At 41.4% G+C, this 17,452-nt stretch overlaps 2 protein-coding genes across 2 annotated transcripts; both read right to left on the bottom strand.

Annotated features, from left to right (window-relative positions):
• Window positions 1-278: 278 nt before the first annotated feature.
• On the bottom strand, window positions 279-5,826 carry LOC140374771 (transient receptor potential cation channel subfamily V member 1-like). Its single transcript, XM_072461774.1, has 15 exons — window positions 5,638-5,826; window positions 4,726-4,880; window positions 4,497-4,649; window positions 4,284-4,421; window positions 3,908-4,212; window positions 3,660-3,836; window positions 3,405-3,560; window positions 3,241-3,336; window positions 3,075-3,145; window positions 2,844-3,009; window positions 2,715-2,781; window positions 2,269-2,585; window positions 1,939-2,060; window positions 1,387-1,490; window positions 279-532 (listed from the first exon to the last, which is right to left on the bottom strand). The coding sequence occupies exons 1-15, from the start codon at window positions 5,772-5,774 to the stop codon at window positions 456-458; spliced, it is 2,241 nt and encodes a 746-aa protein (XP_072317875.1). The 5' UTR covers window positions 5,775-5,826; the 3' UTR covers window positions 279-455.
• A 1,359-nt stretch (window positions 5,827-7,185) lies between these two features.
• Window positions 7,186-17,399, bottom strand: LOC140374751 (protein sel-1 homolog 3). The gene is made up of 23 exons (XM_072461753.1): window positions 17,330-17,399; window positions 16,166-16,628; window positions 15,227-15,353; window positions 15,041-15,162; window positions 14,856-14,971; window positions 14,481-14,542; window positions 14,112-14,244; window positions 13,907-14,039; window positions 13,691-13,828; window positions 13,367-13,569; window positions 13,061-13,240; window positions 12,750-12,869; window positions 12,125-12,265; window positions 11,700-11,762; window positions 11,453-11,626; window positions 10,401-10,522; window positions 10,249-10,332; window positions 9,776-9,866; window positions 9,575-9,662; window positions 8,164-8,273; window positions 7,962-8,089; window positions 7,778-7,880; window positions 7,186-7,368 (listed from the first exon to the last, which is right to left on the bottom strand). Exons 1-23 carry the CDS (start codon window positions 17,381-17,383, stop codon window positions 7,234-7,236), a joined length of 3,090 nt encoding a protein of 1,029 aa, XP_072317854.1. The 5' UTR covers window positions 17,384-17,399; the 3' UTR covers window positions 7,186-7,233.
• Window positions 17,400-17,452: the final 53 nt, after the last annotated feature.

The following is a 17,452-nucleotide window of genomic DNA, read 5'->3' as shown; positions in this document are numbered from 1 at the left end:
GATAAAACGTCATAGAATCTGGAAATAAAGTTACAGGGTTGATGAAGAAGGGATTGTTTAGCCAAGCTATATCCACAATTTATACAATAAATTTACATATGTTCCAAATCTAAATGGAAAATACTTTATACGATTGTGGTTAAATGCACAGATTGATCCTTGTAACCCAGTCAAGAAAGTCAAAGTTATGAAAAGAGCAAGATGTAATAAGATGCACAAAAAGTGAACATTATCATAAGAGTAAGAAAATAGTATTTTATTTTATTTTTTTCATCTTGTGATCTATGGACAGCTCTTTATTGTCCCGATACATTACAGTCATCACTGTGATTGATATCAACTTTGACTATAAACAATGATTAAACATTTAAAGCAACAGTAACTCATGGGAGGATCTTCCCATGTAAACACTTGTAACATTTTAATTTTCCTGATGGTACTGTGATTGTGCAGTATTAGGGTTGGATTGTTTGAGGCTGGTGGCGTCTGGCTAGCATTCTGTTCATGAAAGGCTGAAGGTGCCATCTGTTCCCTGGAACATAAAAGAGAAGCATAAGGTGGTGTGTGTGCCCGGAGCCTTCTAGCACCTGCTGCCTTTTGTGAGCTGCAAAATCCTAATGAGCAAATAGTGAGGAAATAATTCATGTATGTGGCCCTCTCTGCCTCCCCTGTCAATCTTGGGGTAAAAAAAATAACTTAATTATGATATATAATAAATGTTAATGTTTGTCATCTGTTGTGTATTATGAACCCATTTTCCATTTGAATCCAATATGGAACAATATTTTTTCAATTAAGAATATCAGAATGTTTGCATGTCCTGTAACTGTAACTCCCGTTCTAATACAGGGAGGAGGGGTGAAGTGAGGCATAGAATAACTCCTCACAAACTGTGCTGTATGCGATGCAAATATTGTGTCGCTGTCCCTCTATTTGTATTTCCATATTCTGGATAATGTATGAAATGTATTTCTGAAACGTGTTTATGCTCGCAGATTAATTATAAAACAGCAGTAAAAGTTCTCACTCGTTGAGGCAAACAATACGCCTGACTCACGGCAGAGGGCACTCCTGAGCACGTGGACTGTTGCGCTCTTCCTCGTTCTTGAACTGGTTTATTTTTTTATTTACAATCCGATTTATCAAAATGGAAGTACAAGTAAGGGTAAGACCATGGATCTATTAAGAGCCATGAATTTACTATACAACTTTTATTTAATTTGGCTTGAAATTGGCTTAATTGGAATTAATTTTGACCTTAAATAAAATGTGTATGTAAAGAATGCTGATTATGAGATATATAGCATAACTCATTATCTGTTGTCACTCATATAATGTTAAAGATGCTTTTTGTGTGTCTGTGTGTGTGTGTGTGTGTGTTCGTACTGGTTGCTTTTGACGACTTCCCATTGAGGATGTCACTGTCGGGGTCTTCCTCTTGATAAACACACATATCCGAACGCCACTGAGTCCAGTTAGTCTCTGCCACCCTGAAACCAGAACAGCTCAGTTTGAGAGACTCTGTCATACAATGTCCATGGAGCTAGAGTCGGATCCCTCCTTCACTGTGGAACTCCTCCAGATTTCTACTTTTCCCTAGGAGATTGTAGTTTGTAGTTTTTCCTGGCCGAGAAGGAGGGTCTAAGGACAGGGGAGCTTGGGACATTTGTCTAAGGACACAGGATGCTGGGACACTGCCAAGTCCCTATGAACATTGTGTAATCTGTTTTTCACTGGCGCCCTCCGAGGCAACTACTGTTGTGATTTTGGGTGTTACAAAAATAAATTTAGGTAATTGAAATGAATTGAAATACAGAGGTTATACTTTACAAACCATGGCAGAAATGATTCCAGCAGTATACACACATTTACAAATTCAAACATATTGAGAGAAAGAGAGATAGTATATATTTTTGTATTATTCTGGTGGTAACATACCTTAAAAATCGTCGACTTTTGTCCCTTTGTTTGAAACTAACAGTTTTTGACGCTACGGAGCGAAGTTTATTCAACAGGCACTTTGGGAGAGTCCTCTCCATATCCAGAATGGTATGGGACCTCTGAAAATAAACATATGAATACAGATGGGTTAAAACATGCACTTATGTCTTATTAAATGTATACAGTTTTGATGTAACTATTTGAGGCCAGTCTAATTGGGTTTCCACATAGACACAACCTCCTCTGTGTATTTTACTTTAACTGATGTGAATGGCACCGTAACAATTTAAGAAGTGTTATGTTAAAAAGGCCAGTATTATCTTTGACCTGCAGGTTCCAGATGTTCTCGCTCTCACTGGCGATCCTCTCCACTGTGTTGCCCATTATGGCTATGAGCATGTTCAGCAGCAGGATGTAGGTGAGCACGATGTAGAGGATGAGCAGGATGTAGAAGACCTCTTTGTACTGGACATGGTCAGTGAACTGTAGGTCTCCCATTCCAATGGTGAACTTAAACAGCTCTAGAATGGTGAAGCGCACATCATTGTATGAAGGTTTTTCACAGATGTCCAAAGGGTGCACCACCACGGGTTCTGTCTGGTTGTATGGCTCTGGTGGGACATCTTTTATAAGAGACATAATAGCTGGAGAGACAAGAAAAAGAAGGGGGACAGTGAGAGCTTTCTTTGTACCAATTAGCAAACATGATATTTCATCTAAACTTGTATTTTGGTCCAATATATTCTATAAGCATAATTAATTTGAATACCAACCAGCTGAGAAGCCAAAAAGAAAGACGCCATAAACAAACAGGAAGTGCATTATATCTCTGAGGATCATCTACAAAGAGACAAGATTTCAGACGTATGTCAAATGCTGCAGCGTGTCTAGATGTTTCTTACCCTCTGCATCATCACGTTGTAAATTCCTAGTTCTTTGATTCCTCTGGCATAGTGCAAAACATTGATCCAGGACAGAGCCAGAGCCATGACCTGCAGGCCCACATACTCTCTGAATCCACACACATACAGAGGAACACAGAGCAGGAGCAGAATGCCCTGAAGGAAACTGAGAGGAGAACATAGTCCATCAGTCACTAAATGAACCACCACCAATCCTGCATTAGCACCTACAAGATAATGTCACTGAATCCATCTGTGTAGAGACTGCTGAACATTGGAGGGTTCCTCGTGAAGATCACCACCTGTGGATTCAGTGGTCAATAATGTCGCATGTGTTCATTTTAAAAAGGTCAGAATAACCACAACTAGACTTTAATTGAGTTTAGGGTTTACTCACTGATCTGTAAAAGAACCAGAGTCCTCCCAGCACACTGACAAGCTGTCCAGCACTGCGCAGGTAGTCATCAGGGACATCCTCGATGGGGAAAGGGGGCTGTAAGCCCACACACACATCAGTACTGAAGCATCTTCACCTAATGCCATCACATGCTGGGGTCTTACCTTTCCCTCCTTCCTGTTGATGGCCACAGCAGTGAAGATGATCAAGTAAACTGTGTAAACCAAGAAGTTGAAAAGAAGAAGTTTGGATGCAAAGCGCTCCCATTTATCCTCCAGAAGACTGCGCAGAGGCTCCAGCTGCAGCATCGCTGTGCGGTTCTAGGACAAGAGCACATTTCAGGCACAAACCACTGAGCTGCAGTAGTGTACACACACAACAGTACACATATGTAATGAAATACTGAGTGAATGTCTCACGGGAATTTGGCTGCCAAACACAATAATCTCCAGCACAGAGTTGTCTTCATCCGTGTCGATGGAGCTGGTGTCATACAAAGAGGAGTGGACCGGTCCATACACCCATTCTGTAAACTTCCTGGACAGAGGACGAGACTCTTTGTCCAGAAACTCTCGATGAAGCATGTGCTTCAGCAGCTGTCAATCACAGAGCACACATCAGATAAGACTCAGAGAAAGTGCCAGTGTGCTCTGCCCCTCACACCTACCCCGATCCTGCCCAGCTTGGCGGCTAACTGGAGAGGCGTGAGTCCCTGGTTGTTCTTGATGTCCTCCAGGCGAGTGGTGCTGTCCCTGTGCAGTGTGTGGTGCTCGGTCAGAATCTTGTCGTACATGTCTGCGATCATCTGTGTGTTCTCAGGGCTGTTGTCTGCGATCACCACCAGTGCGTGCAGGACGCTGTTTCCCTCTGAGTCTCGGTCCGTCACCTCGGCTTGTCTGTAAGGGTTGTCCAGGAGATAGGACACCACCTCAGGCTGGTTGGTGCAGGCTGCCAGAGACAAAGGCAGCTCCCCTGGAACAAATGATCATCTTGTTTTAGTCCAGGATTTGAGCACAAGTGACTAACCAAGTTTAGGAATTCACCAAAATAAAACCCAAATCCTTCATTCAGCTGAAAGAACTTCCCATTGGCTTTGGCTTGAACGTTTGCTCCTTTCTGGACCAACAGCTTCACATGATCCAAGCTCCTCCTCTCGATGGCCACATGCAGAGCAGTCTGTCCTTATGGCACAAGTCACAAAATGAAGTATGAGTATGAATTTCCTATGTCATAAATACACATTTGGAGCTAACCACCTTTGTAACACGAATCTGTGTAGGCTGCATTGATCAAGTTTTCTAAATCTCCAGTTGTCTCTGCTATGCCCAAGAGCACTTCAACAGTGTCATTTCTATCTTCTTTTAGGTTCAGCAAGGCCTTCAGGAGTGCTGTTTTCCCATTGGACTCATCTAAAAGAATGAATAAAAAGATCATATGTATTACTAAACATAAAAACGTGTCAGATGAAATGAAGACTTTACTAGCCTATGAACTCGGGGCTGGTGAGGTGCTTCTTGTTGACTGTCAGAAAGTCCTGCAGACCTTGGAGCTGAGAAGCATCACCGTGGGAGGCAGCATCAAACACACGCTGTCGGGAAAACTCCAAAGGGCATCTATTATCGACTTCATACAGACATGGGCTGAAAACAAAATGTTATATGAGAAATAAGGAGTTAATGTGTGGACTTGGCTTGGCCCAGTGTAAGACATACATATGTAACATAGATGCGCAACTTGTTTTCAGTTTTGAACTTGAAGTACACTTAAGTGCTACACTGATCAGGTAGCTCTTAATTTCCGACAACTTTACGGCTAAACCAGTACATGCTAAACAGGCTGTGGTTTAGGCATCACCAGCCGCTCCCATGTTGTGTTTGACTTGTGTGTGTGCGCTGTTCTGTTGGCCTGATAATTATTCATGTCTTTGTTGTCACTGTGAGCTAGCTGTTTCCTCTTTTGTGTAAAATCATTGTCCTTGATGAATACATTAAACTAAACTAACTTTGTATGCATCACATAGTATAAAAAAACAACACCAACAATAATAATAATAATACTTGTTTTAAATGTTACTTGAATGCTTAAAATAGCAAGTGTTATCTGTTTGTCTCCATGTGGTTCCAATGCTGTAGAATGTTACATGTTACAAAACAGTTAAACGGTGCATCTTTGGTTGTCATGGTGATCCAACATTATCACCACTTCTGGACATTTTTCTGAATATCAATAAGAATAGCAGTTGTCCTGGAGCTCATTATTAACAACATACCTACACTGAAAACTTTAACGCTCAGTTCAATCCCAGTGTCCGTTCTGTTTGCCTTCTACCTGCCCCACTCGTCTCCCCACACACAGCACAGTCGGATCTGAGACACCCTGCTCAGGTCGGACCCTTACCTACTCTGTGAGATGTTGGTGTCCATGGGCAAGGGCGTCACATCTGAACTGTCTCTGCGCAAAAGCCATGCCAGACCATCACTCTCCTCGTCTTCTTCTCCTTCATCTGCTTTGTCCTTCTGCTCTTCTATATCCATTTTATGAAGAGTATTTACTGACCGTGTTACAGTGTTGACTAGTGCAGCAGTAGTGCAGGTATTGAATTACAAAGCTTTAAGGTGTGGTGAGCGGCGTTTACTGGTCATACTTGTTATGCCCCTCCCTTGTCCCAAAGAGCATACCAGCTTCTAGTTATTCACCCCTGAACAATGTAATGAAAACTTTTCCATTCATTAAACTATGCATGCGTATGTTTGTCCTGTGCAGGAGAGTATGACGCCCCCCATAGGTAAATTTTCTCCACAAATAACATCAAAACAACCAGAACATAACAAGAATTAATTGTGCCTCTTGTTTTATCGTAGAAGCTACTGTACTGTTGAAAGTATTGTACGGGAATATGTAATGCAAGATTTATTTATTTGCCTATTATTTATCCCAAAAATAATTCTAATAATGATTGCCTCTGTCCCCCTTGTTTCAGCAGCACTTTGCAGAAAACACTGATTAGTTTACTTTATGCTTGAACATTTAAATGGGGATTGATTAATTATCATCCTGAGGGTTGAGCTCCCTCTGCTGGAATATGATTATAACAATATCAGTTTTTAAATTCAGGTTCGACAAAGGCTATAGTTACCAAGTCTACAAATAGTTGAATTACTGCATGTCACGAGTTTAGTGGTCAGGAAAGACAACAGGAAAATATGTCACTGAATGCATTCATCCTCAAGCGTTCCGGACACCATTTTCTGTTTTATTTTATTTATTTTTTATTTATTTATGTCATTTTGGATGTTTCCTTATAAATGTATTTTCAGTTTTCAGCATCACAATTTAAAAAGACACATAACTCAGTCTTCCTCTTGAATTGACATCCATTACATATTTGCACATATTTGCTAGAGTCATTGCTTTACAAAAGTGTGGAATCATGTAGAAACACTTTTTCAGAAAAATACATTAACTCACAAGAAAAAGGGGAAAAAAGATCCTTAGCCCAAACTAAAACATGTTCTATGTTCTAAGCATGTGTAAGAATGGTATGTTCAATTTGTTTCCATGTGACATTGTTGAAAAAATGACAAGCCATATTCTACACGGACGTCTGGGTGGTCCATGAGGGATGTATTCATAAGGAAATACAATTGTTTCAAGAGCTTCTTTACAAAACTTTTATAAATTACACCAAAACTAAACTCAAGGTGATTTTTGGACAGTCTGGGGCCGGTAATATCTGTATAAACCACAATCACTGTGCACACTTAATATGGGAAATACAGTATAGTTTTGTTTTGTAACATTCATTTTTTACACAAAGGGTAAAAGGGTAAAACTGAATCAAAATGAACCCACTATTTGCATCCATGCTAAGGAAATGGGTTCATGATCATAGAGCTTGAAATAAATATTTGCCACAGATGACATCATTTACAGTTACTTTTCACCACTGCCAAAGCAGTAAAAACACATTTAGGTCCATGTGTGTTGCCAGTCTCAGACGTCACCATGTCCTGGTCCTAGCTGTGGCCCTGGTCTCAATCCTGTGCTGGGGGTCCTGTCTCTCAGCACAAATCGACTGAAGAGCAAATAGAGTGTAGGAACCAAGGTTGCTACCAACACACTCCAGTACTGTGGGGCACACGCAAGGAATGAAACCGCAAGCAGGGTTAAAGGGCCTTCCAAACCATGCGACCACCATGTTACCACATTATACAACATTGACCCATGTACAGGGCAATAGCTGGTTTTGTTGTAAGTGTGCCCTATACTGCACTGGGCTACAAGAAACATCTTGTCTGAGTTCTGTCTTTTGGTCAATTAAATTACAGGCATTAATACACAACCATGTAGAAATGTGGCTGTAGTCTTATTTTCTTCATATTCAGTAACGAATACAATGAAACGCTTGTACTACTTTCCATGGATATGTCAAACCGTAATTACATACAACACCCTTATTACAAAAATAATAATAATAAGTGAGTGAGTGAAATTCACTCACTTATTATTATTATTTTTGTAATAAGGTTGGCCATACCTTTATAGAAACACTGTAGTTCTCTTGTAGCTCCCGTAGGTAAACACTGAAGAGAGTGAGAGTGCAGGGCAAAAACGAGTCTGTGTCGTTCGAATCCCTGCATCTGAAACATGAAAATAAACTGTGCTGATAGAAAAAAAAAAAAATCTTTCTTAATGTGTATGCAGTTTGAAATTTCACACACTTTTGATACAAAGCCTTTAGGATCACAGCCTGGTCTGACTGGTACAGCGCGGAGAGGCCCAGATCCCTGAGCACGAACAGATGCAGCTCATAGCCTTCCTCCACCAGGCGCCCGAGGTTGTAGAGACCCTGGAACATGGCACAGATCGTATATTAAAGTATAAGTGCTGCAGATGCAACCGGTCTGAGCTCAGAACACAGACCTGCGGCTGTTTCCTTAGAGCTGCTTCTGTGTACATGTGAGCGGCAGAATCCAGATCCCTCTGTCTGCCTCCGTGGCCCTGGTACAACATGTCACCCAGCTTTAGCAAGGCTGAAACACAAGCAGGCCCATTCACAAGGCATACACTAAAACAATTCATCTCAGAAGGGCAGTTCAGGTCGTAACTGTCACTCCGAAAAGTAAAAATACACTCATTTGCAACAAACACAAAACAAACAGTGATACAGAGCCACATCTGCCATTGTCAGTTCAGTAAATCCAAATGTTCACATCTGGGATAAAGTGCAAACGCCAAGGAGCTGTTGCCAATTAAAATATGTTAAAACAGTAACAAGGCCAGGTAGCCTGCAATGCAACTGTTCACTGAATGTAGAAGCTTCATGCAGCTGGAGTAAAGGAGTGTGTGTATCTGTTTGTTTTCCTGCTGGGGGAAAGATAACGCCACCCAGAGGACATGGGCGGCGCTTCAGGATGAGATCTAATATGCATCTAGCTTTGCAGACCACCTGCCTGCTCCGCATGGCATCAAAGCATGGCGTCTGCACACTAATGATGTTGAAACAGATCTTCACAATGCTGTTGAAGCTTTTCTAATTATCAACTGATATCTTCTGGGTTTAGGTTCTGTTCATCTCCTAGGTCATCCCAAGAGAACGTATTATGGCGATTAATACACAGGGCTAATATCAATCCCAGCTGATTGTCAGTATCTGTTTCGTTCTGATGTGGAAAAAAATGAATGAAAAAATCCTGAAATTTAAAGTATATTCAGTCTCTATGTGCCCATGTGTCATTCCCAGTTTGTCCTCAGTGCATCAGTGTCTTTTTAAACACATTATGATTTCACATCAAGCTGAAGCTTTTGCTATACATCCACAGAATGGTTGCAGATTACACACCAATTTTATAATGTTTTTATAATTTGTAATTAAACTCGTGAACCACAATTTCATTACAATTTTTGAGCCTATAAATTAAAATTGGCTACAGTCATTCACGACCCACAACACACTATGATCAACTGCTTATCTGTGGATGTTATACCAGTCAGATCTGTCAGTCTCTTGCCCTCCTCTTTCATTCAATATTTGGAGTAAATTAAGCTGTTAGTAGTAACAAACTGGTTTAATGTGCTAACTGGTCAAACGACTGAATGTAGAATGCCATAAAGGGAGTAAATGTTTACTAGAAAAAACATTTGATTTAAAACTTTGTCCAGAAATGTATGACCCCCTATGAAACATCTGCCTCGACGGAAGAAAACAAAGAATTACCATCACTCACAGTATTATCGCAAATATATATATATAGATTACCGTTGTTAAAATCGGTATACAAAGTAAAAGTGTTACTTGTCCCACATCGTTCCACATTATATTAACGGTACTCACCATAAGTGTGTGGCTTTTTACTCTGGATGTTGAGATTATAATATTTCCACATACAAGACGCAACAAAATCTGGATGTAGAAATTGACCCTGTTAACAAATAAGCAAAGACTCATAAGAGCTTTGGTGTTATTTAAAGGTGCACTATGTAACCATTCTGAAAAAAGCTACAGAGTGCACCTTTAATACACATTGTTACTTACTGCATTCTGCTCACAAATATACGCCACGTTGAACTGAGCGGCTGCAAAACCAGACTCAGCCGCCATAAGGTAGAACAAAAGGGAACTACGCCTGGAAAAGGAGTAGAATGTTAGCGTATGAGATGAAACATTGTATTTTGAATAATATTAAAGAGGCTGTACCCAATTTTTTCATGTAATAAAGTAGAATATGTTTAGCCGCAGAAAAAATATCTTGTAAAAACAGCTCTTATGGTGAAAATGAGACCGCGGTGTGCTGTTTGCATCTACCGTAACTATAAGTGTGCTGTTAGCATGCTAGTTGTTGTTAGCTTCACCCTGAACGTAAACTCAGCTCTGGGCTCTAAAAGTTGTGAAAAGAGCTGATAAAGTCATTGCTGTGAATGATTAGAATGATAAGAAGGCGTGAGCAATAACTGGACCGATGCACTTTAAAAATGACGTACAGCACATTTAACTACAAAGAGATTTACATGTCATTCTGCAGGTACGAGTGGAGTCCTCTGCGCAGCACGCTGCCCAGGAAGCCATTGTGCTCCGCGGCCCATTTAGACAATCTGCAGGCAGGAATGTATGCTGTTGTTTTATGTCTACATTTAAGAAAACTACTTTGTCTTGGGCTGACCTCACGGCTTCTAGTGGTCTCCTGTCCACATATATCCCAGTGGTCCAGAATTCTGCCACCTGATTGGCTGCTTTAATTTCGCCTCTATCGGCAGACTTGAGGAAGTACTTATGGGCTAAAAACTTTAAGAAGGATCAAAAAATAACATGTTAATGTAATGAACACTCAAATAACAGTTTGTATGCGTTTTGAAAAACATATTTTTCAGTTCCGCAACTATTACTGTCGGTACAGCATTTACTGCAGGGTTGTTTCTTAATTCATGGGGACCCGTGTGTACTGTGGAGTGATATAATATGCCTTAGATTGTATTTGATGATAACTGTTGTTGCTAATGGTAATTTTAGACCATTTCAAACAATAAAAACATTCTAAATTCAAAAGTGAAGTTGAACATAATGTGAATTCCATGGAGAAACATGGTTTAGCTTCAGAATATCTTAAAAAGTGAAAAATCAATATGTGTTTGGTATGTGAGTAATATCAGAGCATGGTTAGAATTTTTCTTCTTTTTAAAACCTATTGACAAATGATCGCTATTGTTTGCTGCAGTAAAACACAATTTGGAGGCACAAACCTAATATATGTATATCTATTTTTTTTCATAGAGAAGCTAAACTAACTGACATTTTTTTAGATAAAAAAAAAAAAAAAAAAAAATATATATATATATATATATATATATATATATATATATAGCTTTAAATTGTAGCTTTATATTAAACAAGACATAAAATCATTTGGTTGCATGCATTTGGTTGATCACTGAATATGTTATAATCTTTGTCTCCAGTTGCCTCCATTCTGGAATTTTGAACATTCTGATGACAAAACTATTTTAAAGGGTCTATTAGGTACAACAATTCAATTAAAGCAGATGCCTAATTTAGTTTAAAATTTGTATCATTTATAACTGATAATTTCTGGTCATTTTTAGTGGATATGGGGCCCTTTGCATGTGTGTTTGTTTAGCTAGTAACGGCCCTGATTGAATAACCACTGTTTAAATCTTTGGCTTTCACAATGTCTCTCTGAAACTGTAAGCATGTGACCTGGCTGGGTGGTTTGTTCGGGTAGTTTCCCTGTAGGTACATGACTCCCAGGTTCATGGCGGCGTCGGGACTGCCCTGGAGGTCGGCCCGCTCCCACAGCTCCACCGCCGCCTGGTAATTCTTCTCATATTGCTCGTAGTACCAGGCCAGAGCGTTCATAGCAGGAATTGAACCCTGTGGGAACACGTTATCACAGTAGAATCAGATGACAAATGACAGTTTACCCTGCGCATGCCAGTAAAAGTACCTTGTCCATGGCTTTTTTGAGATAGAAGACCGCTTTGGGAATGTCTTTTTCAACTCCTTGGCCCTACAAAAAAAAAAAAAAACATTTTGTTAATTCAACTGATATAAGGTAAGGAACTGATTGTGATATTGTCGACTATAAAAAAAATAATTGCAGTTGTATTTTGCTTATCGTAATCGTAATCTGAACTGCACAGACTCTGAAACACTGTACGAAAAGACCATTTAACAGCAAAGACTCAAAGAACAGCAATCATCTGCAGTCATCATTTGGTTGATTATGTATTTAAAAGGTCTCAATGTACAATAGAAATAATTGTTTGACAAGTCGCCTAATAGAAAAAAGAATCGCGGACTACTTGAGTGCTAAAATAACTCTCCTAGTATGCAGCAAACATCTCATCATGAGTGCGGGTGTGTACAGACCTGCAGCAGTACGATGCCATAGTCATACATAGACACAGGGTTCTCGTGCAGCTCGGCTCCTCTCTGATAGTGGCTCACAGCCTTGTGAAGGTCACTGGCCACGCCCCGCTGACCCCAGAACAGCATCTGCCCCATTCTTTCCTGGAAGGTATAACAAAGTATAATACTTAAGTTAACATTTTGATCACATTCCTGACATTTGCGCACTTTTGTTGTCTCCTTGGTTACAACACTTCATTTGCTTTGTCTCTTGCGTGCAGTTTCGGTTTCCTCTTTTCTACATTGTGTAGCAGTTGTGGGAGGAATAAGGAACCAAAGTCTGTAGCTTCCACAATTAGAGCTTTTATGTTGCACTCTCTGCATACAGATCTGTGCTCAGGTTATCTATCATTTATCATCGAGAGAATTTCCAGACATTGCAACATATTTGCATTCCTTTTTAAGTAATATGGTTTTGAATTAGTATTCTGTTGACCAAAATTGCTTTATGCATGCTGCTATCTTGAATTGTGACATACTTTTACTCTTACTACAGCTGTTGATTCACCACAAACAGAACCACAAGCTAGTGTTTCTGAAGTGTTTGACAGTGTGGTTGTATGCGAGCACATGTGTGAAGTGGCACCTCGGCCTGGGCCTCTCCTTTCTGAGCCAGGAACTTGAGCCACTGGAAGATGTGGTGGTCTTCACTGGTCTGCTGCTCTAGCACGTTCTGGTCATTCAGGTGAACTACCTCCACCATCGTCTGAAATAACACATTATAGGTTAACGCACACACAACAAATAACTTCAGCTTGATGGCACACAGAATTGTGTGTTGTACTGAGTTATAAGAATTGAGAAGCTGAGAAGACCCTGCTGGCTCTGACAGTCCACTACTGCACACTACTTAAACACTGTCACAATTACTACCCTCCTTCATTTGAATGTGCTCACCTGCTGAGCTGAAGTTTTGAGGCGGTCAATCGTAGTTTGCTGGGCGATGTTGGAGTAGTAGGCATAGGCCAGGTCCGGGTCACTGGGGACTCCGGATAGACCATGGAGATGTAGGAAACCCAACCGAAGGAGAGCCAGCCTGTGGTCCATCTGAGCTGAGAGCAGGGACAGGAGCCAGGACTAACACACACACACACACATGCACGCACACACACACACACACACACACACACACACTCTCAAAATGTGAAAAAAACAATGTGGCTATACTCGTACAAACCCCTATTGGTGTTAAGAGTCTTTCACCTTGTCGGAGCTCTGCTGAACCCCGAGCCCAGTGGAGTAGAGTACTGCAGACAGGTGCAGGGCAGAGGGCTCCTGCAGACATCCCGCCTGCTGAAGCCGAAGCAGCTGAGTCTTCACAGCAGCAGGAGACAAAGAGGTACCCAGCTTCTGAAGAGACAAGCGGAACAGAGCCCGGCCCACAGTCCGTACATTCACTCTGCCTCCTGGACAAAGAGAAATGCACACACTATACTCTGTACAAGTCTGCTCTGTGTTTGTGGACAGCACTTAAATGGTCAGGCGCATTGCTCGTGCAAACATCTAAATACATCTAACCTGACCTACCTCGCTTGGACACAAGGAACTTGGCCACTTTTGCAGCATACTTTCTGCTTGCAGGCACAGCTTCCCAGTCTTCACACTGTGGCCCTCCAGCACGTCTGTGACTCGTCATGTACTGCTGATAAGCATCTACACAGCTCTCTAGGAAAATGAGAAATTACTTCATATTATGTGCCAGGTCCTCAGCAGCTCCACCTACAGGCCACATGTGGAAACTACCTGTACGAGTCCTCTGCAGCGTCAGTAAAGCTTCTCTGATCTTCAGGCTCATGTGCTGCTCAAAGTCCTCACAACTGTTCAGCCAACGGCTCAGATTCAGAGTTTGGATCATGTGAGGGAGTTCTACTGCAGTCTGTGAGAGAGGCACATTCAGGTTAAGCTTTCAGACTGACACACAGTACCTTAGTCCCTCTCCTGATAGTACCTGGGCATGTTCTGGGATTCTGTTGCGATAGAACAGCACTGATCCAAAGAAACCCTCCACTGTGCGGACAAACTTGCCTCCTCCAATCACAAAATACCCGTCAGTGTCGTCCATCACCAGATTAAAATCAAAACTGAGAGAAACATATGCACAACTGTATCACATAAAACACACTGGCAACACCATGCAACAGAGACTTTAAATTATTATCATTATTATTAATATTTATAATACAGAAAACAAACAGAACAAGAGAGGGAAAATAAAAACGAAATAGACTGTGGCAACAAAACAAATATAAATGCAACAAAAGCATATGTTGCCCTATACATCTTTGAAATTCCCTTTTCCCTTCATTATGAGACTCACGCATGCTTAGCAGAGTAGACTTTTCTCTGGTCCTTCTCCAAGCACACCATGGAAACATCCACCTGGGAGTAAACACTGTGGGTTACGTTCACAAGACATCAAAGCATTCCACATTCCCTATAGTTTAAAATTGAGCCGGGGGGAGAATTTGCTGTCAGCACAAATAACCAAAACCGAATTTGTATTTTCACACATGTTTCAGAAAGTGACATCATTATTCAACCACCAAAACATGATTGTTGTCAGTTGAAATTAATATGACAAAAAATAATGACAAGTTCAATTAAAAAACAACATCAAATCCTGAAAATACTTTGAAGAATATGGTAGAACTGAGGTTATTGAAAACACTTCAGTCATCCTGAAAGTGCAGACCATTGTTCCATGCAGCTCCAATGTGAAGTGGCACCACTCTCTCAGTGGGACGCTAAAGGGGGAGAGGAAGGCGCTGGACTTCAGAGCCTCTCCACTCATCTGGATGTGCAGCTGACCTGGACAAACACCACCATCAAACTGAAGTTCAGTGTGTGTAGACAGCAGAGTGAAGAGTGGAGTTTTACTTGAAGGAGTGAGGAAGATGGTTGGGGTGATGTAACGCTCCCGCCGGTCAATGTGATGGATCATGCCACACAGACGATGCTGGCACGATTTGGTCACAAAGAGCCAAAAGGAAAAGGCACAGCTACGAAGCACATAGAAATAAGCACCGTACCAAGTAAGAGCAAACATGTCTCAGCTGCTCATACCTCACAAGGGGAATGGCCTTGAGTCTGAGGTGCTCCAGGAGCTCATTGTTGAAGGGCTGCAGTGTCTTGGTGATGCCAAAGTGTTCTCCAGTGGAGGCAAAGATGGAGGACAGCAGCGTGACTGTTTCTGAAGGACAAACACACGCAGTTAGAGACGTGTGCATTACATATGCAGACTTACTGTACATCTTCAAATCAGTGGCGCAAGTTGAATAGTGTCACTCTTATAAGCGATAGTCCAAATTTATTTCCAGCACCTTTTATGAAATAAGAAAGTTTCTAAGTGCTGCACATAGTAGCATTAAAGCCTGTGATATAATCAGATACAGGCTTCACAGCAACTCAAAATACCAGTGCATAATTTCCCCAAGCCTTTTCATTTGTATCAGTAAATAGTTCCAAACAGCAAGCAGACATTTTCTCCAGCTCTTTGGGAGGATCCCTAGGGGTTTCGAGGCGTCCAGCGTGTCCTGGGTCTTCCCCCGGTCTTCCTCTTGGTGGGACATACCCAGAACACCTCCTCAGGGAGGCTTCCAGAAGGTTCCTGGAACAGATGTCAGAGCCACCTCAGCTGGCTCCTCTTAACGTGTGACTGAGCTCCTCACCCTCAGTGAGCACCCAGCCACCCTGCAGGGAAACTCCTTTACCTCCTGTATCTGGAATCTTGTCCTTTCGGCTTAACCGATCCGCCTGTCAATCTCACACCCCATCCTCCCCACACTCGTGAACAACACCACAAAATACTTGAACTCATTGTTGCACTCATAGAACTAGAGTTGCTGTTCCATTAGTAACCTACAGACTATGTTGGCAGATAACTTACAGCCGTGACAGAAATAAGAAGAGAAAACGTCAGTAGCTAAAGGTTAGAAAAAAGAAACAAATACAGGAATACATAATATAATTTTAAAGTACAGCATGGATTTGCAGCTTCCTTACCTTGCTCTATGGGACACACCATTTTATCAAACACATGAGCAAACTTCAGCATCTCAGCGCTCCAGCTAAAGCACAATTTGTGCTGTTTCAAGGGGCGACTGAAGTAGGGTTTTGGCTCCAATGATGCCTCGACCTGCACCACCACACTGTCATCTCCTGTCAATGTGAGTGACACCTGCAGGAGGCAGCTCAGCACCCACTGGGAGAGCCGCACTGTCCCATCCGGCCGGTACACCAGCCAATCAGGAAGGTCCAGAGACAAGGAGCGAGTTCTGAGATCACCTGGCACACATCTCCAACTTCTGAGCTCAGAATTATAAACTGAGCCAGATTCGAAAGACACGGAGCAGTGGAGGTGGACTGAGGCTGGGCTGTCGCAGGAGAACTGGACCTTCAGATAGTGGTCCGGAACAGCTTCTTCTGGAGGGTTTAGGAGAGTCACTGTGTTCTCAGCACTCAGCATCTGGATATGGACAATATTTAAAACATTATAAACATCACCACTACAGGATATCTGGGGATGTATAATATAAATATGATATATATATATATATATATATATATATATATATATATATATATATATATATATATATATATAATCTTGAGCTATCAAGCTAAAGCCACGAGTCGATATAGTATCAGATTAAAACGTGAAAGGATGTTTAGCTTAATGTTTGATAGTGTTGTCAAGCTACAGCGCCCCCTGGTGCCCCAATGTGACAACCAGCAACCAACCCCAATGTCCAACTGGTGCACTGGCCTCTCCATGGATACACTGTATTGGCCTGGAAAGTTACACCGTTAAATGTATCTATCTTGCATACTAAATTTGAAGTATTATTACATTAGGTAAAGAAGTTTAATGCGATGCCGTGGAACATTTTAACTAAAGTCTCCCCATGGAGACAAGCAGGTGGCAGAGTGCACCTCTATCATGAGAGGAGCAGGAGAGAATAGATTCTTCCTTACATCCATTTTGGACCTGCTTCCATTCCCAGGCAGAATTTATATAGGCCCGAGGTTGTGAAAATATCTCTCATTGTAAACAAGATCTGAAAACCTTTCAAACATTAACAACAATCCAGCTTGTAAAGTTAAACCAGGCCCAAAGGAAACGACTGTAGAAATAAACATTTGATTGTAAAATTGTAGTTTTCCTACCTGGACACAGAGAACAAGCTGACACAGAGATATGGACAGTGAAGCAGCCTCCATACTGTTACTGTGAGACAGGTTTAAGTGAATGTCTCATCTCCTGGACTGCATCCTGCTCCACCTCTGAGC

The sequence above is a fragment of the Eucyclogobius newberryi genome, unplaced genomic scaffold (genome assembly GCF_026437365.1).
Source record: "Eucyclogobius newberryi isolate DKJ021-1_F unplaced genomic scaffold, fEucNew1.0.hap1 SCAF_10, whole genome shotgun sequence".
NCBI classification, from domain to species: domain Eukaryota; kingdom Metazoa; phylum Chordata; class Actinopteri; order Gobiiformes; family Gobiidae; genus Eucyclogobius; species Eucyclogobius newberryi.
This window is presented reverse-complemented; position numbering and strand designations above follow the sequence as displayed.

Coding starts and splice junctions, on each gene's coding strand:
- LOC140374771 (XM_072461774.1), bottom strand. CDS start 5,774: ATGGATATAGAAGAGCAGAAGGACAAAGCAGATGAAGGAGAAGAAGAC. Junction 3,337..3,404: donor TCAACAGGAAGGAGGGAAAG/GTAAGACCCCAG, acceptor GTGGGCTTACAG/CCCCCTTTCCCCATCGAGGA. Junction 3,146..3,240: donor TCTGGTTCTTTTACAGATCA/GTGAGTAAACCC, acceptor CTGAATCCACAG/GTGGTGATCTTCACGAGGAA.
- LOC140374751 (XM_072461753.1), bottom strand. CDS start 17,383: ATGGAGGCTGCTTCACTGTCCATATCTCTGTGTCAGCTTGTTCTCTGT. Junction 14,245..14,480: donor GTCTACTCTGCTAAGCATGC/GTGAGTCTCATA, acceptor TGTTTCTCTCAG/TTTTGATTTTAATCTGGTGA. Junction 8,090..8,163: donor CTCTAAGGAAACAGCCGCAG/GTCTGTGTTCTG, acceptor GCCATGTTCCAG/GGTCTCTACAACCTCGGGCG.